Source organism: Bufo gargarizans, chromosome 2 (assembly GCF_014858855.1).
Source record: "Bufo gargarizans isolate SCDJY-AF-19 chromosome 2, ASM1485885v1, whole genome shotgun sequence".
In the NCBI taxonomy this organism is placed as follows: Eukaryota; Metazoa; Chordata; class Amphibia; order Anura; family Bufonidae; genus Bufo; species Bufo gargarizans.
The window spans coordinates 28,202,637-28,219,609 of NC_058081.1; the positions used below are offsets into that span (position 1 = coordinate 28,202,637).

Here is a 16,973-nt window from a genome sequence, read left to right on the forward strand (position 1 = left end):
AAGGCTGGCATGCTTGTTTTGGATAATGCAGGTCATTTTTTGGGAACATCTTGGAAACGGTACGTCCTAGAGAGCTGAGACCCCTGCAAGGTTTCTTTCCAGGTAGCAAGGGATGTATATACCAAGTTTCATTGAAATGGATGGTTGCGTTTTTGAGTTTTTGCTGGGGCTCACCATTAGAAACGGGCCACAACTGCAGGACTTGCTCCCCTGTATACACATGCACAACTGCATATGGCTTTGAGCACTTCCTGCCTGTTTAACACCACACCATTTTTTCAGTTGGTTTGTATATATAGAGATGCCTGGAGGTGTATAAACTCCAATTTAAATGTGCCTGTTTTCCATCCACAGGCTACATTTAGGTGCACCTATGAGGCCTGGGTCATATCAGCCAGTCTTGAGTGGGACTCGCAGACTCCTCCCTCCTCCCATTGCAAGCATGGCTACATGCTGGAGGTAACTGGTGAGTTGGCTATGAGTTGGACCTTACGCTCCTGTAATTCGCCCACTGGCTCCTGGTACTGCCCATATGGCACAGGTAGGTTAGTGTTAGGTCCCCGAGCTACTTGAGAAACCTTGGCGCGGTGCTCAGGCATGTCCTCCACAGTAGGATATGTTGGCTAATCTATTAATTTTAACATCAGTTTGAGGGTTTAGTAAGACCGCAGAGTGCACCTGTCTTTGCAAATGTTATTATATTGACAAAAATATATGGAAATGGATTTAGGCCCAAATTCATTATCACCCACAGATAATTTAGTGCTCTTCCCTTTGTATTGTTGTGGTAATTGCGTACTGTATATGCTGGTTTTATTAAATTGAACTACCCCCCAAAAAAATGTGCAACCATGTTGAATTAGAAATAAACAGAAATGGATAATTGAGGCCTGATGCGTAATATAACGTTATCTCCAGTGTCGGACTGGGGCACCTAGGGCCCACCAGTAATATTTATTTTGGGGGCCCATCGTAAGGATACATTCACATATTACCTGCTCACACAGCAGCAAGATGCTATCAGATGATTGAATATGGGGGTCCCTGCAGCACCGTTGAGAAGGTAGGTCCTGGGGAAAAGAGGATACTGGCTAGCTTTCCTCTATACATCAAGTCATCTCAGCTCTGATCGTGTCTATAATAATAAACTGGGGAGTTTTTTTAATAACCTATCAAGTTTTTTTATATGAACATAAGCTGGTTGAGATGCTGTACATTGAATATATGTATGTAGTGCAGTAAGTCTACTGAGTTATGCGCCACTTGTTCAGGGGGTGGGAGACTAGGGACCCACCTTTCTCAAGCGCCCCCGGGGGATTCACCTGTACCCCTGTGGGCCAGTCCGGCCTGATTATCACTCACAGATAATTTGGTGCACTACCCTGTGTATTGGTGTACTGATCACCTATCTGCTGTTATAATAAATTAAACAACCCAAAATATTAATTGGAACCATGAGGAGAAAGAAACGGAAATGGATGACTGAGGAGTGATGCTTTATGTCAGGTAAACGCTCACAGATAATTTGGTGCTACCCAGTGTTTTGGTGTAGTCATCACCTATATGCTGATTTAATTAAATTGAACAAGCCATAAAAAAATGAAATTCCAGCTGTGTGAATAAACGTAAACGGACGATTAAGAGTCAAGCCTGATGCTTAATATCACATTATCAATCACAGATAATTTCATGCGCTACCCTGTGTTTTGATGTAGTGATCACCTATATTCCACCTCCCCCCCAACAACCCCATCTCCCCCCCAAAAAAATAAAAAAATAAAATTGGAACTCCACTCCATGGCTGACAACTTTCCCTGCCTGTCCCTATTCTACACACAAGTCTTCTTCTTTCTAATTCTAGCCTTTCCATTCACTGTCCTTGGCAGTAGAATACAACAAGCTTGATTTTTTTTATTACTGTCCCTGACTCCCTAAGATTACTTTTCTAGCAGACACTGTAAGACCCAACCAACCTCATTCACAGCCAAGCACAGAATGACGTTCTGCTCATTGTACTAGGGCTGCAGCACTGATTTGGCTCACCCAGGCTGTCTTTTTACTGGATTTTTTCGAAACAAACCGGAAAAGATTCGGATTATTCTGTCATCCAAAAAATTGTAACGGTCGGCCCGAACCTGGTTCATTATGAACTGGTTTGCATCATGGTTGAAGTTTCTAGTGTTGTATGGACACTATGTTATATACCCGTTACTAATACCCTACTAATAAATCAGCTCATTCAGAGAGAAGCATTTAAACTTTTACACAATGCTCACATGCTCAAGGCGTTTCATCAGGAGCATATTGGAGCAACAGTAGTGTTTGGACCCTGGCCGCCACCCACACTGTGCAGTCAGCTACACCCAGGACCGCAATGCTATAGTCCAATCTGAAACACAGCGCTGAGTATGGATTCTAAAATATGATAAAATGTGGAGCACTACCCAGTGCCCACCACTGATGTGAGGACAGTCAGACAAAATAGCATTTTACCTCCATCTAGCAGAGCAAGAGCGGCCAGCACTAAGAAAGGAGAAGATTTTCCAACAAATTGATACATGAACGAACCGAAGGGGGCACCAGCTGCAAAGAGAGGGAAATTTAAAGATGTCTAAAAGCTATGAACCAACTGATGAATCTTTATGATCATAGTACTTACCAAGAAGACCCAGTCCCAGGCCTCCTAGTGCGATGCCCATGGCCTTTCCTCTTTCATAGTCGTCAGGGTATACTTGTGCTGTTATTCCCAAACCTGTAGATACATGTATTCAGATCATTATATGCAGAGAATACACAGTGCAATCAGAGAAAATGGGCTGCGCTTGCTACTCCTCATTAATATTGGACTGTCCTGGGGGGGTCACAGTTAGCCCCTGAGCTTTGAAAATAAAATGGTCAGACTGTTTAGCTTGTAGGACTCCAACTTTCAGAACAACCATCATTTATCCATAAGAAGAGGCTATTGCTGTATCCAAAAATAGTCTGAACAGTATGTACAGTACTGTATGCTTTGGGGGAAGGGAAGTGGAAGCAACGCTCTACCCTACATCTGTGGGGGACTGGAGGTTAACCTTTGAGGAGGACTTTCCTGGAGGAAGTGGATAAGCGTATGTACCAACACAAACCTGGAGGTTGTTGTGCCTTTTCATAGGTAACTGCATTGATATTAATTCTAGTCAAGATGGATGTTCATTGCCTTTAAGAGCCATGCTCGACTATATTTACAATTTTGTATGTCTTGAGTAGGCCAAAGTAAGGTCACACAAAGGTTTCTACTTTTTAGTGTTATTCTTCTCATGAATGTACCAGTCTGAGAAGAATCCTCCTTGTCTACAATAAATTTATGACAGGGGATAAAGATAAGCTCTATGCAGCTGGTAATAATTACCTATACAATTAGGCATTTATTAATGAAGCAAAATATATAATATTCATTTATTTATTTAATGAGCCTTAGTTAGTTCTTAGCATAAGACAATCAGTAGGACATTTATATATATATATATATATATATATATATATAAAACTTTATATTATATTGTTATATGTTATGAAGACATGTGTGAGGAATATGGATTAATATTTACTGTCAGCCATGTCCTCACACACCCCCATTTGCTGACAGACAGCAGAGGTAGGGATTTCCCTGCTTCAAAGCCCCCAGCCCTGATTGCAATTTGATGCACCTCTTGGCATGACTCAGTGTACATGCAAAATAAGTTTACACCCCCCATGTGCTGACAGATTGCAGAGGTAAGGAACTCCACAGGAGGGCCCTGCTTCAAGGAAAAGTTCACACCTCCATGCACCAGTTTGGAGCCAGCTGAATCTTGCAGGAAACCCCCCCCCCCCAGCAGGGGGTATCTGCTCTTGCCTGGTTCAATGAGATTTCCTAGACATATTGGCACCTACCTCTCATAAGGAATTATGAATCACCTGGCCATCGCAGGCGCAAACCAGATACATATTTGTGTCATGGTGGCCACGAGGTACGGTCCCATGGTCTTTGTTTACTCGTACCCAGTTGGGGTAGGGAGATACCCATATCTCTCCATAGAAGCCACCTACCGGTACCAGGTTTGGGCTCTACTTGTAGCCGGAACCCAGGCAGGTCCATTAGTCCCAGAACCATCTCCCTGTGACCCTCTGGTCTGGAGCTATGACCCCTAAAGGGTTTTGTGGGTCATTCACCGTCAGCCCAGAAGAGGGGGAGTTGACCCCTCCCTGAGGCAGGGAGGGGATGGGCCAGCTACAGGTTAAAAGCCTGGTGCCAGCAAGTAGGCGGCGTCTTTTCTCTGAAGAGGGGTCACATCCTACACATGTGTTTAGAGGGACCCAGGAAATAGCAGGAGATCACAGACCCTCATGTGGCCTCCGGCTCAGGACATCCCAAGGAAATTTCATCATACTTGGTAACTTACTTTTACACTGCTTAACCCAGTTGTACCCATATAATCTGTATCTGTAATCTCAGACCACTGTATATATTGTCTGTGTATATTGTGTCATATCTAGTGTGCTCTTACAGCGATTAAATCTATAATTTAATCTTGTGCTATCTTGTATCTCGATCACGAATCCCCACGTCCGTGTTTTGGCCTAGTTATAAGCTACCGCGGGTTGGTTTTTGACCCTATATAATCCCGTTAGCGGACCGGGCTTATATCAAACGAGAAACTGGTGGCAGTTACGCGGGCTGAGTGTGGGCTGTTTTCACTGCGGCAGTGAAAAGGCCCTTCCAGCTTGTTGCCTCTCTGTGCCCGCGTGGACAGGAGGTGTGTGTGTAAACTATACCAGCCTGACCTTACGTGCTCCTCTGGAGGGCGTAACTTCACATTTTTGGTAAACCCTGTGATCATACCAGGTCTCGTGAGCTCGACGTGGTTGACGTCAGCGGACACGAGGGGTGGTATTTATCACATATTGGTGGCAGCAAAGTGGGATCGAGATACTAGTGTGTGTGAGTGTGAGACCCATACTTCCAGACACTAAAGACGACCAGCAGTAGCTCTTGCTGCTGGAGTCTTAAGATCAGTTCAACACTAGACCGTCTGAGTGCAGATACAATAAGGTGTGTGTGCATCAGGTTGCAGTGGTGTCAGTGACCATCCGTTGCAATGCCGGCCAGTATCACAAGGAGCAAATCGAAGGAGATGGCCGATGCTTTAATTGGGGGCGGAGAGGAGGTGGAAGGCGAGGGGGAGCACAGCCAAAGCTCCCCAAGGAGCCAGAAGTGAGGTCCGCGGTGGGCCTCACTCCACCTGCCCATCCCCCCAGCCAAGCTGGCTCAGCTGCTCTCCTACAAGCTGCCATGGACCGTCTCCAGGCTGGAGACCAGGCAGCCTCTGAGCTCCTACTGGCGGCTGCAGAGCGTCGCGAGCAAGCAGAGGCTGCAGAGCGTCGCGAGCGAGCAGAGGCTGCAGAGCGTCGCGAGCGAGCAGAGGCTGCAGAGCGTCGCAAGCAAGCCCAGGCCGAGCGTGAGCACCAGCTACAAATGCTCCAGCTAAAGCTCCAATTCCAGCAGCCATCCCCAGCCCAATGTGAGTCTCCAGAGGTCCGGATTCCGAAACTGCGGGCGGAGGACTTTCCCCTACTGGACAAAGATGGGGACCTGGACACCTTTTTGTTGGCATTTGAGACAGCCTGCCATCAATACCAGCTGCCAGAGGACCAGTGGGTCAGATTCCTCATGCCACGGCTCAGGGGAAAAGCCCTTGAAATCTTCGGGTACCTGCCCAGCGAGACAATCCTGAGATATGAGGACATCAAACAGGCTCTGGTCAGGCAGTATAACTTAACCCCTGAGTCGTACCGGAAAAGGCTCAGGAATTTGCACAGTGGTTCTACCCAGAGCTGGGCCGATCACATGCGGGCCTTGCTGAGAGCGGTTGACCAATGGACCACAGGATTGGAGCTCAGCAGCTGAAGGAGCTCATCGCCACAGATCTCCAGCAGTACCTCCGTGACCGGAAGCCAAAGGGGGCCTCCGCAACAGCAGCCCTGGCCGATGAATACACCAACAACAGGACTTCAGAGGCCCGGAAACCTGTCGGCTGGAGAGGGGGTAAGACGCACGCTGCACCTGTTACCCCTGCCCCTAGGCCCAAGTGGGCACCGGCCCCTGCTGCACTTTCCACGTCAGTGGGGGAACCCCGACTTTGTCACCTGTGTAAGCAGCCAGGACACTTCCAAGCCATGTGTCCCCAGCGCCCGAGGGATCCGTCCCAGTCATCAACCCGGAAACCGTCCACTGTGTTGTATGTGGGTGGGGGTGGTGGGAGGTCCCTTGACAATGTTCAACCGGTCACCGTGGGCCAGGCCGTGGCCATGGGACTTAGAGACACCGGCGCTGAAATGACACTGGTACGGCCTGAACTGGTGACACCCCATGATTTACTGCCCGGGAGATCCCTCACTGTCTCCGGGATTGGAGGAGTGGAACCGGCGCTGCCCGTCGCCAAGGTCTATCTGGACTGGAGCGCCGGTCGAGGAGTAAGGGAGGTGGGGGTATCCGCAAATATCCCTGCCAGTGTTTTGCTGGGGACGGACCTGGGGCGGCTTGTGTCTAAGTATGTGGCCGCTGACGCCCCAGGGTCCGATTCCCCAGAATGTGATGCAATGTCCCCCCCTGATAATACTGTGAATGTACCTATTATGCATGTTGATGGGGATGTGGGGGATGTAATGTGTGCCTCTCCCCTCAGTGGGGAGGGGGTCATTCCTGTCAGCTGGGCTGAAGCCCCAGGATGTAGCCAGCAAGCATGCTGGGACCTGTTGTCCTCCAGTGTGGTGACTGGGGGGGCAAGCAGGGGGCAGACAGCTGCGGGGGAGGAGGATGCAAATGAGGTCAGGGCTGTCCCAGGAGAAGTAGGGCTCCCAGGTAAAGCCTCAGTGCAGTGTTCCTCCACCACTGGGATGTCAGAGGGCCAGGTTAGTCCGTCTGGACTGGCGACTTGGTCGGGAGCTGAGGGGAAGCAGGCACTACCAGCGGTGGCAGCGGCTGTCACGCGCGGTGGGAGTGCTGGGGCCCTAGGGGCCCCTCAGGAGTCTGATGGTTTTCCCCCTTCCGACCAAGTGGCTGCCAAGTCAGATGGAGGCCCAGAGACTGGTCCCAGGGACCTGACAGAGGACGTGGCAGTCTCATCTATTCTGACCACGTCCAGTCAGGGGTTTCAGGTGGCGTTAGTGGCTGACGCCAGCCTGAACGCTCTCAGGGAGCAAGCGGCGCTGCCTCCCTCGGACTCAGACCTCAAGCAGGTGGTCTGGGACCAAGGAAGGCTGTGCCGGGTCACGGTCCAGCAGGGCTCACCGGAGGAGTGGCCTAGGGACCAGCAGTTAGTAGAACTGACAGGGGACGTGGCAGTCTCATCCATTCTGACCACGTCCCACCAGGGGTTTCAGGGGGCGTTAGGGGCTAGCACCAGCTTGAAAGCTCTCACAGAGCATATGGCATGGCCTCCCTTGGATTCAGACTTCCAGAGGGCGGTCTGGGACCAAGGTCGGTTGTGCCAGGAAACGGTCCCACAGGGCTCACCAGGGGCATGGCCTAGGGACCGACCATTTGTGGTATCCTATCCGTACAGGGCAGAATTTCTGTGGGCTGTGCATGAGACTCCGGTAACCAGATACCCAGGGGCCGCTAAGGCAGAGGCTTGGAGTGGAGACCTAGCCACCCCTGGGGCATCGGTCATCGAGTGTGTCGTGCGCTTCCAGGAAAAAGCGCCGGCCTTGTCGCGGTTGGTGCACGACAGTATGGGGCAGGCCCAGACCGTCCAGAAGCAGGGGTACGACCAGTTAGCTTGTGAGAGGACCCATCACGTGGGTGCGCAAGCATGGATACTGGTTTCAGTACCTCAGACTAAGTTTCAGGCGGCCTGGGAGGGACCGTACCTCGCGCACCAGCAGCTCAATGCCAGGATGTACCTGGTCACCCTGGACCACGCCCGGGGAAGGCAGAAGGCACGGGAGGCAGGTGCCCTCCCAGAAGGCCACCCCTTCCGGGAAATGTTAGCAAACAAGCATGGAAGGACTGCGTCCACCAAGATGCCCTTGGGCATGGAGTATGCCCCTGCCACTTCTCAGCGGATGGTCAAGCTGCTTAAGGGACTTGAAGGGTACGCGGCTACCTGGGAGGACCCCCGAGAGCATCTGGCGCAGATGCTCGGTCAGATCTGCCAGGCAGGCTTGACCCTTACGCCAGGAAAGTGCCAGCTGGGCATAAGTGAGGGGCCCCGGGTAGGCAGGGAAGCCTCGGAACCGGAACCTGGGAGAGGGGATGCCAGCTCATCCTGGATCACCCTCCGGGACAAGCACCAGGCGATATCCTTCCTGGGCTCCGCCGGGTACTATAGGGAGTTCGCACCCCACTATAGTAGCCTGGCGAGGCCCCTGACGGACCGCACCAGGAAGAAGCTGCCCTCCGCAGTCGATTCGACCAACGACTGCGAGACGGCCTTCCAGGAGCTGGAGCATGCCCTTTCTAGCTTCCCGGTACTACAGGCAGCCGACTGCACGCGGCCGTTTATGGTACCGTCTGATGCCAGCCATTGTGGCCTCAGGGTCAGGCTTAATCCAGGTGACCACCTGGGTCAGGAACGAATGGGAGGTTGGTACGCAGGAGCCTGGCTCTCCGGCCGTACCACTTTGCCATTAACCACCAGGGAGGGAGCGGATGGGCGCACGGGGGAACACAGGAATGTGCTGCCCCCTGGCGCCCTCTAAAAGGGGGAGGTGTGAGGAATATGGATTAATATTTACTGTCAGCCATGTCCTCACACACCCCCATTTGCTGACAGACAGCAGAGGTAGGGATTTCCCTGCTTCAAAGCCCCCAGCCCTTATTGCAATTTGATGCACCTCTTGGCATGACTCAGTGTACATGCAAAATAAGTTTACACCCCCCATGTGCTGACAGATTGCAGAGGTAAGGAACTCCACAGGAGGGCCCTGCTTCAAGGAAAAGTTCACACCTCCATGCACCAGTTTGGAGCCAGCTGAATCTTGCAGGAAACCCCCCCCCCCCCCCCCAGCAGGGGGTATCTGCTCTTGCCTGGTTCAATGAGATTTCCTAGACATATTGGCACCTACCTCTCATAAGGAATTATGAATCACCTGGCCATCGCAGGCGCAAACCAGATACATATTTGTGTCACGGTGGCCACGAGGTACGGTCCCATGGTCTTTGTTTACTCGTACCCAGTCGGGGTAGGGAGATACCGGCTCCGGCTCAGGACATCCCAAGGAAATTTCATCATACTTGGTAACTTACTTTTACACTGCTTAACCCAGTTGTACCCATATAATCTGTATCTGTAATCTCAGACCACTGTATATATTGTCTGTGTATATTGTGTCATATCTAGTGTGCTCTTACAGCGATTAAATCTATAATTTAATCTTGTGCTATCTTGTATCTCGATCACGAATCCCCACGTCCGTGTTTTGGCCTAGTTATAAGCTACCGCGGGTTGGTTTCTGACCCTATATAATCCCGTTAGCGGACCGGGCTTATATCAAACGAGAAACTGGTGGCAGTTACCCGGGCTGAGTGTGGGCTGTTTTCACTGCGGCAGTGAAAAGGCCCTTCCAGCTTGTTGCCTCTCTGTGCCCGCGTGGACAGGAGGTGTGTGTGTAAACTATACCAGCCTGACCTTACGTGCTCCTCTGGAGGGCGTAACTTCACGTTTTTGGTAAACCCCGTGATCATACCAGGTCTCGTGAGCTCGACGTGGTTGACGTCAGCTGACACGAGGGGTGGTATTCATCACAACATGTATCCAGTATATTATATATATTTCTCATTAGGAGGATATTCGTCTCTAAAAGAGTGTCTGTGAAGATGTGTGTTTTGTAACAATTATTCACATCTTTGATATGACAAGAGGTACTGATATCTCTGTGAGAAAACAAGGCCATTCATACTATTATGATTCATAAATCAACAGTGTGAGAAACAATCAGAGAGACGCCTAGAGGTCTGTCTCTAATTGCTACAAGTGTCAGAATGAATCCCTATAACTTTGAATTAAAGCTTCTAAGGTCAAATGTATAGAATACGTTTTATTCAGACTTACATAAGTTAACCCCTTATACTATGATGCAAATAGCTTACACAGCAGTGCCACCTAGGTACGAGTAAGTGACATTACAACAGTAGCAAAAGTGCATTCTGGGTAAGGTTATGATGTCACATTTTTAATCAATGGTCACGCCCATCCGACAATGATTGGAAAGTTCCAAACTAGGAAGGTGTGCCTAACTGATAAGTTTGTTATCATAAACGATACACAGAGGGAGGAGAAAGAGGAAGAGAAGTTGAGCCATGGTGAGATGCGCTATGATGGACCACCCAGCTTTCCTAGGAGCAGAAGTGAGATTCCTACTAGGACTTGGTAAGAGACATAGAAAATGATATTTCATTTTATTAAGACTAATTTGATAGTGTGGGTGAAATTATACCATCTAGATTGGCGAATAAATAATTAAATTAATTGATCATCTCCATATTGAGATGTAGTCTTAGGATATTGTGAGGCTTCATTCTACCTGCGGAAGAATCTAGCAAAGCATTAAATAATTGCTTGTATATATATATATATATATATATATATATATGTATACATATATATATATATATATATATATATATGTATACAGGGTGGGCCATTTATATGGATACACCTTAATAAAATGGGAATGGTTGGTGATATTAACTTCCTGTTTGTGGCACATTAGTATATGTGAGGGGGGAAACTTTTCAAGATGGGTGGTGACGTGACCATGGCGGCCATTTTGAAGTCGGCCATTTTGAATCCAACTTTTGTTTTTTCAATAGGAAGAGGGTCATGTGACACATCACAGCATATCCTGTGAAGATACGAGATGTGCAGCACCTGAAACTACAGATACTGGAAGCCTGTGCTAGCATTTCTCCTGCGGTGTTGCTATCAGTGTGTGAAGAGTGGCAGAAGAGGGTTGCATTGACAATCCAACACAATGGGCAGCACATTAAACACATTTTATAAGTGGTCAGAAATTTGTAAATAACTCATGAAAGAATAAAGTTACGTTAAAACCACCATTGTTTTTCTTGTGAAATTCCCAATAAGTTTGATGTGTCACATGACCCTCTTCCTATTGAAAAAACATGCGCCGCGGACTCCTGGCAGCGGCTTAGTTGAGCGAAGTGCGCATGCTCATCAGGCCGGCGCATGCGCACTTCGGTCAACGAAGCCGCTGCCAGGAGTCCGCGGCGCATCAGGCTGAGCCTAGTGCGCAGGCGCCGGATCTGGCAGAGGGACGGGTGGATTGAGGAGGCGGCACTGAGGTGAGGAAGGCGGCGCTGGGCACCAGACGGCGAGGGGTGCCGGCGGGCACCCTGGATTAACGTAAAACCCCTTGGGCACCTTAGGTAGGTGAGTGACAGCTTATAAAAACCTGGTTTTTGGGATAATAGAGCCACAAGCAGGTTTAATAAGGGCAGTTTAGGATTCATGTTATTAGCACCGATATGGCGATATGTTTAGCTTATAGGGCACAAATCTGATGACAGAATCCCTTTAAGGTCTGAAGTCACTTTGTGAGGCTTACAAATTTAAAAAAAAAACACTAAAAAATGACCCCATTCTAGAAACTACACCCCTCAAGGTATTCAAAACTGATTTTTACAAACATCGTTAACCCTTTAGGTGTTCCACAAGAATGAATGGAAAATAGAGATTCAATTTCAAAATTTCACTTTTTTGGCAGATTTTCCAATTAAATTTTTTTTCCCCAGTTACAAAGCAAGGGTTAACAGCCAAACAAAACTCAATATTTATGGCCCTGATTCTGTAGTTTACAGAAACACCCTATATGTGGTCGTAAACTGCTGTACGGGCACACGGCAGGGTGCAGAAGGAAAGGAATGCCATATGGTTTTTGGAAGGCAGATTTTGCTGGATTGTTTTTTTTTTGACACCATGTCCCATTTGAAGCCTCCCTGATGCACCCCTGGAGTAGAAACTCCATAAAAGTGACCCCATCTAAGAAACTACACCCCTCAAGGTATTCGAAACTGATTTTACAAATGTTGTTAACCCTTTAGGTGTTCCACAAGAATGAATAGAAAATAGAGATACAATTTCAAAATTTCACTTTTTTGGCAGATTTTCCATTTAATATTTTTTTTCCAGTAACAAACCAAGGGTTAACAGCCAAACAAAACTCAATATTTATGGCCCTGATTCTGTAGATTACAGAAACACCCCATATGTGGTCGTAAACTGCAGTCACGGGTGAACCTACCTTTTATCAATTAGGACTAGAGTTGAGCGAACACCTGGATGTTCGGGTTCGAGAAGTTCGGCCGAACATCCCGGAAATGTTCGGGTTCGGGATCCGAACCCGATCCGAACTTCGTCCCGAACCCGAACCCCATTGAAGTCAATGGGGACCCGAACTTTTCGGCACTAAAACGGCTGTAAAACAGCCCAGGAAAGGGCTAGAGGGCTGCAAAAGGCAGCAACATGTAGGTAAATCCCCTGCAAACAAATGTGGATAGGGAAATTAATTAAAATAAAAATTAAATAAATAAAAATTAACCAAAATCAATTGGAGAGAGGTTCCATAGCAGAGAATCTGGCTTCCCGTCACCCACCACTGGAACAGTCCATTCTCAGATATTTAGGCCCCGGCACCCAGGCAGAGGAGAGAGGTCCCGTAACAGAGAATCTGTCTTCATGTCAGCAGAGAATTAGTCTGCATGTCATAGCAGAGAATGAGGCTTCACGTCAGCCACCACTGCAACAGTCCATTGGCATATATTTAGGCCTAGCACACAGGCAGAGGAGAGAGGTCCCGTAACAGAGAATCTGGCTTCATGTCAGCAGAGAATCAGTCTGCATGTCATAGCAGAGAATGAGGCTTCACGTCAGCCACCACTGCAACAGTCCATTGGCATATATTTAGGCCTAGCACACAGGCAGAGGAGAGGTTCATTCAACTTTGGGTAGCATCGCAATATAATGGTAAAATGAAAATAAAAATAGGATTGAATGAGGAAGTGCCCTGGAGTCCAATAATATATGGTTATGGGGAGGTAGTTAATGTCTAATCTGGACAAGGGACGGACAGGTCCTGTGGGATCCATGCCTGGTTCATTTTTATGAACGTCAGCTTGTCCACATTGGCTGTAGACAGGCGGCTGCGTTTGTCTGTAATGACGCCCCCTGCCGTGCTGAATACACGTTCAGACAAAACGCTGGCTGCCGGGCAGGCCAGCACCTCCAAGGCATAAAAGGCTAGCTCTGGCCACGTGGACAATTTAGAGACCCAGAAGTTGAATGGGGCCGAACCATCAGTCAGTACGTGGAGGGGTGTGCACACGTACTGTTCCACCATGTTAGTGAAATGTTGCCTCCTGCTAACACGTTGCGTATCAGGTGGTGGTGCAGTTAGCTGTGGCGTGTTGACAAAAGTTTTCCACATCTCTGCCATGCTAACCCTGCCCTCAGAGGAGCTGGCCGTGACACAGCTGCCTTGGCGACCTCTTGCTCCTCCTCTGCCTTGGCCTTGGGCTTCCACTTGTTCCCCTGTGACATTTGGGAATGCTCTCAGTAGCGCGTCTACCAACGTGCGCTTGTACTCGCGCATCTTCCTATCACGCTCCAGTGCAGGAAGTAAGGTGGGCACATTGTCTTTGTAGCGTGGATCCAGCAGGGTGGCAACCCAGTAGTCCGCACAGGTTAAAATGTGGGCAACTCTGCTGTCGTTGCGCAGGCACTGCAGCATGTAGTCGCTCATGTGTGCCAGGCTGCCCAGGGGTAAGGACAAGCTGTCCTCTGTGGGAGGCGTATCGTCATCGTCCTGCCTTTCCCCCCAGCCACGCACCAGTGATGGACCCGAGCTGCGTTGGGTGCCACCCCGCTGTGACCATGCTTCATCCTCATCCTCCTCCACCTCCTCCTCATCCTCGTCCTCCTCGTCCTCCAGTAGTGGGCCCTGGCTGGCCACATTTGTACCTGGCCTCTGCTGTTGCAAAAAAACTCCCTCTGAGTCACTTCGAAGAGACTGGCCTGAAAGTGCTAAAAATGACCCCTCTTCCTCATCCTCCTCCTCCTCCTCCTGGGCCACCTCCTGTTCCATCATCGCCCTAAGTGTTTTCTCAAGGAGACATAGAAGTGGTATTGTAACGCTGATAACGGTGTCATCGCCACTGGCCATGTTGGTGGAGTACTCGAAACAGCGCAACAGGGCACACAGGTCTCGCATGGAGGCCCAGTCATTGGTGGTGAAGTGGTGCTGTTCTGTAGTGCGACTGACCCGTGCGTGCTGCAGCTGAAACTCCACTATGGCCTGCTGCTGCTCGCACAGTCTGTCCAGCATGTGCAAGGTGGAGTTCCACCTGGTGGGCACGTCGCATATGAGGCGGTGAGCGGGAAGGCCGAAGTTACGCTGTAGCGCAGACAGGCGAGCAGCGGCAGGATGTGAACGCCGGAAGCGCGAACAGACGGCCCGCACTTTATGCAGCAGCTCTGACATGTCGGGGTAGTTGTGAATGAACTTCTGCACCACCAAATTCAGCACATGCGCCAAGCAAGGGATGTGCGTCAAATTGGCTAGTCCCAGAGCTGCAACGAGATTTCGCCCATTATCACACACCACCAGGCCGGGCTTGAGGCTCACCGGCAGCAACCACTCGTCGGTCTGTTGTTCAATACCCCGCCACAACTCCTGTGCGGTGTGGGGCCTGTCCCCCAAACATATAAGTTTCAGAATGGCCTGCTGACGTTTACCCCGGGCTGTGCTGAAGTTGGTGGTGAAGGTGTGTGGCTGACTGGATGAGCAGGTGGAAGAAGAGGAGGAGGAAGCCGAGAAGGAGGAGGTGGCAACAGGAGGCAAAGAATGTTGCCCTGCGATCCTTGGCGGCGGCAGGACGTGCGCCAAACAGCTCTCCGCCTGGGGCCCAGCTGCCACTACATTTACCCAGTGTGCAGTTAGGGAGATATAGCGTCCCTGGCCGTGCTTACTGGTCCACGTATCTGTGGTTAGGTGGACCTTGCTACAGATGGCGTTGCGCAGTGCACACTTGATTTTATCGGATACTTGGTTGTGCAGGGAAGGCACGGCTCTCTTGGAGAAGTAGTGCCGGCTGGGAACAACATACTGTGGGACAGCAAGCGACATGAGCTGTTTGAAGCTGTCTGTGTCCACCAGCCTAAATGACAGCATTTCATAGGCCAGTAGTTTAGAAATGCTGGCATTCAGGGCCAGGGATCGAGGGTGGCTAGGTGGGAATTTACGCTTTCTATCAAATGTTTGTGAGATGGAGAGCTGAACGCTGGCGTGTGACATGGTTGAGACGCTTGGTGACGGAGGTGGTGGTGGTGGTGTTGGTGGTACATCCCCTGTTTGCTGGGCGGCAGGTGCCAACGTTCCTCCAGAGGCGGAGGAAGAGGCCGAGGCGGCAGCAGCAGAATAGGCCGAGGCGGCAGCAGCAGAAGAGGTAGCAGGGGGAGCCTGAGTGACTTCCTTGGTTTTAAGGTGTTTACTCCACTGCAGTTCATGCTTTGCATGCAGGTGCCTGGTCATGCAGGTTGTGCTCAGGTTCAGAACGTTAATGCCTCGCTTCAGGCTCTGATGGCACAGCGTGCAAACCACTCGGGTCTTGTCGTCAGCACATTGTTTGAAGAAGTGCCATGCCAGGGAACTCCTTGAAGCTGCCTTTGGGGTGCTCGGTCCCAGATGGCGGCGGTCAGTAGCAGGCGGAGTCTCTTGGCGGCGGGTGTTCTGCTTTTGCCCACTGCTCCCTCTTTTGCTACGCTGTTGGCTCGGTCTCACCACTGCCTCTTCCTCCGAACTGTGAAAGTCAGTGGCACGACCTTCATTCCATGTGGGGTCTAGGACCTCATCGTCCCCTGCATCGTCTTCCACCCAGTCTTGATCCCTGACCTCCTGTTCAGTCTGCACACTGCAGAAAGACGCAGCAGTTGGCACCTGTGTTTCGTCATCATCAGAGACATGCTGAGGTGGTATTCCCATGTCCTCATCATCAGGAAACATAAGTGGTTGTGCGTCAGTGCATTCTATGTCTTTCACCGCTGGGGAAGGGCTAGGTGGATGCCCTTGGGAAACCCTGCCAGCGGAGTCTTCAAACAGCATAAGAGACTGCTGCATAACTTGAGGCTGAGACAGTTTCCCTGGTATGCATGGGGGTGATGTGACAGACTGATGGGGTTGGTTTTCAGGCGCCATCTGTGCGCTTTCTGCAGAAGACTGGGTGGGAGATAATGTGAACGTGCTGGATCCACTGTCGGCCACCCAATTGACTAATGCCTGTACCTGCTCAGGCCTTACCATCCTTAGAACGGCATTGGGCCCCACCATATATCGCTGTAAATTCTGGCGGCTACTGGGACCTGAGGTAGTTGGTACACTAGGACGTGTGGATGTGGCAGAACGGCCACGTCCTCTCCCAGCACCAGAGGGTCCACTAACACCACCACGACCATGTCCACGTCCGCGTCCCTTACTAGATGTTTTTCTCATTGTTATGGTTCACCACAACAACAAATATATTATTTGGCCCAATGTATTGTATTCAAATTCAGCGGGATATAAATTTGAGGCCTAGTATTTAGGCGCTGGGTGACCGGTATGGATTTAGTGACAGAATTAGACTTGGAAATGCACAGAAGCGTGTGTGTGAAGTTATTCTGAATGACCCAATGTGCACCTTCAATATTATATACCCTTTTTGGGATAGATTTCAAATAGCTCTGATATAGCAGGAACCACTAAATTATGAAATTGCTAAATTGGGAATTGTACTTCAACCCAGAACAAAAAATGTGCTTTGACGGACACTAAATATCTTGCCCAGCAACAACAGTACAGCGGTGGGTAACGAGAGATTTAGAGGGATTTAAATTTGAGGCCTAGTATTTAGGCGCTGGGTCACCGGTATGGATTTAGTGACAGAATTAGACTTGGAA

The 16,973-nt window shown here is 49.7% G+C and overlaps 1 protein-coding gene across 1 annotated transcript in view; it reads right to left on the minus strand.

The window, feature by feature from the left end:
* LOC122929260 (chromaffin granule amine transporter-like) overlaps positions 1 to 16,973 on the minus strand; it is a 297,828-nt gene that overhangs the window by 107,352 nt on the left and 173,503 nt on the right. The window contains exons 6-7 of the mRNA XM_044282777.1: positions 2,660 to 2,752; positions 2,494 to 2,583 (exon numbers count right to left, since the gene is read on the minus strand). Of these exons, the coding sequence (XP_044138712.1) occupies positions 2,494 to 2,583; positions 2,660 to 2,752 (183 nt within the window). The remainder of the gene's footprint in view (positions 1 to 2,493; positions 2,584 to 2,659; positions 2,753 to 16,973) is intronic.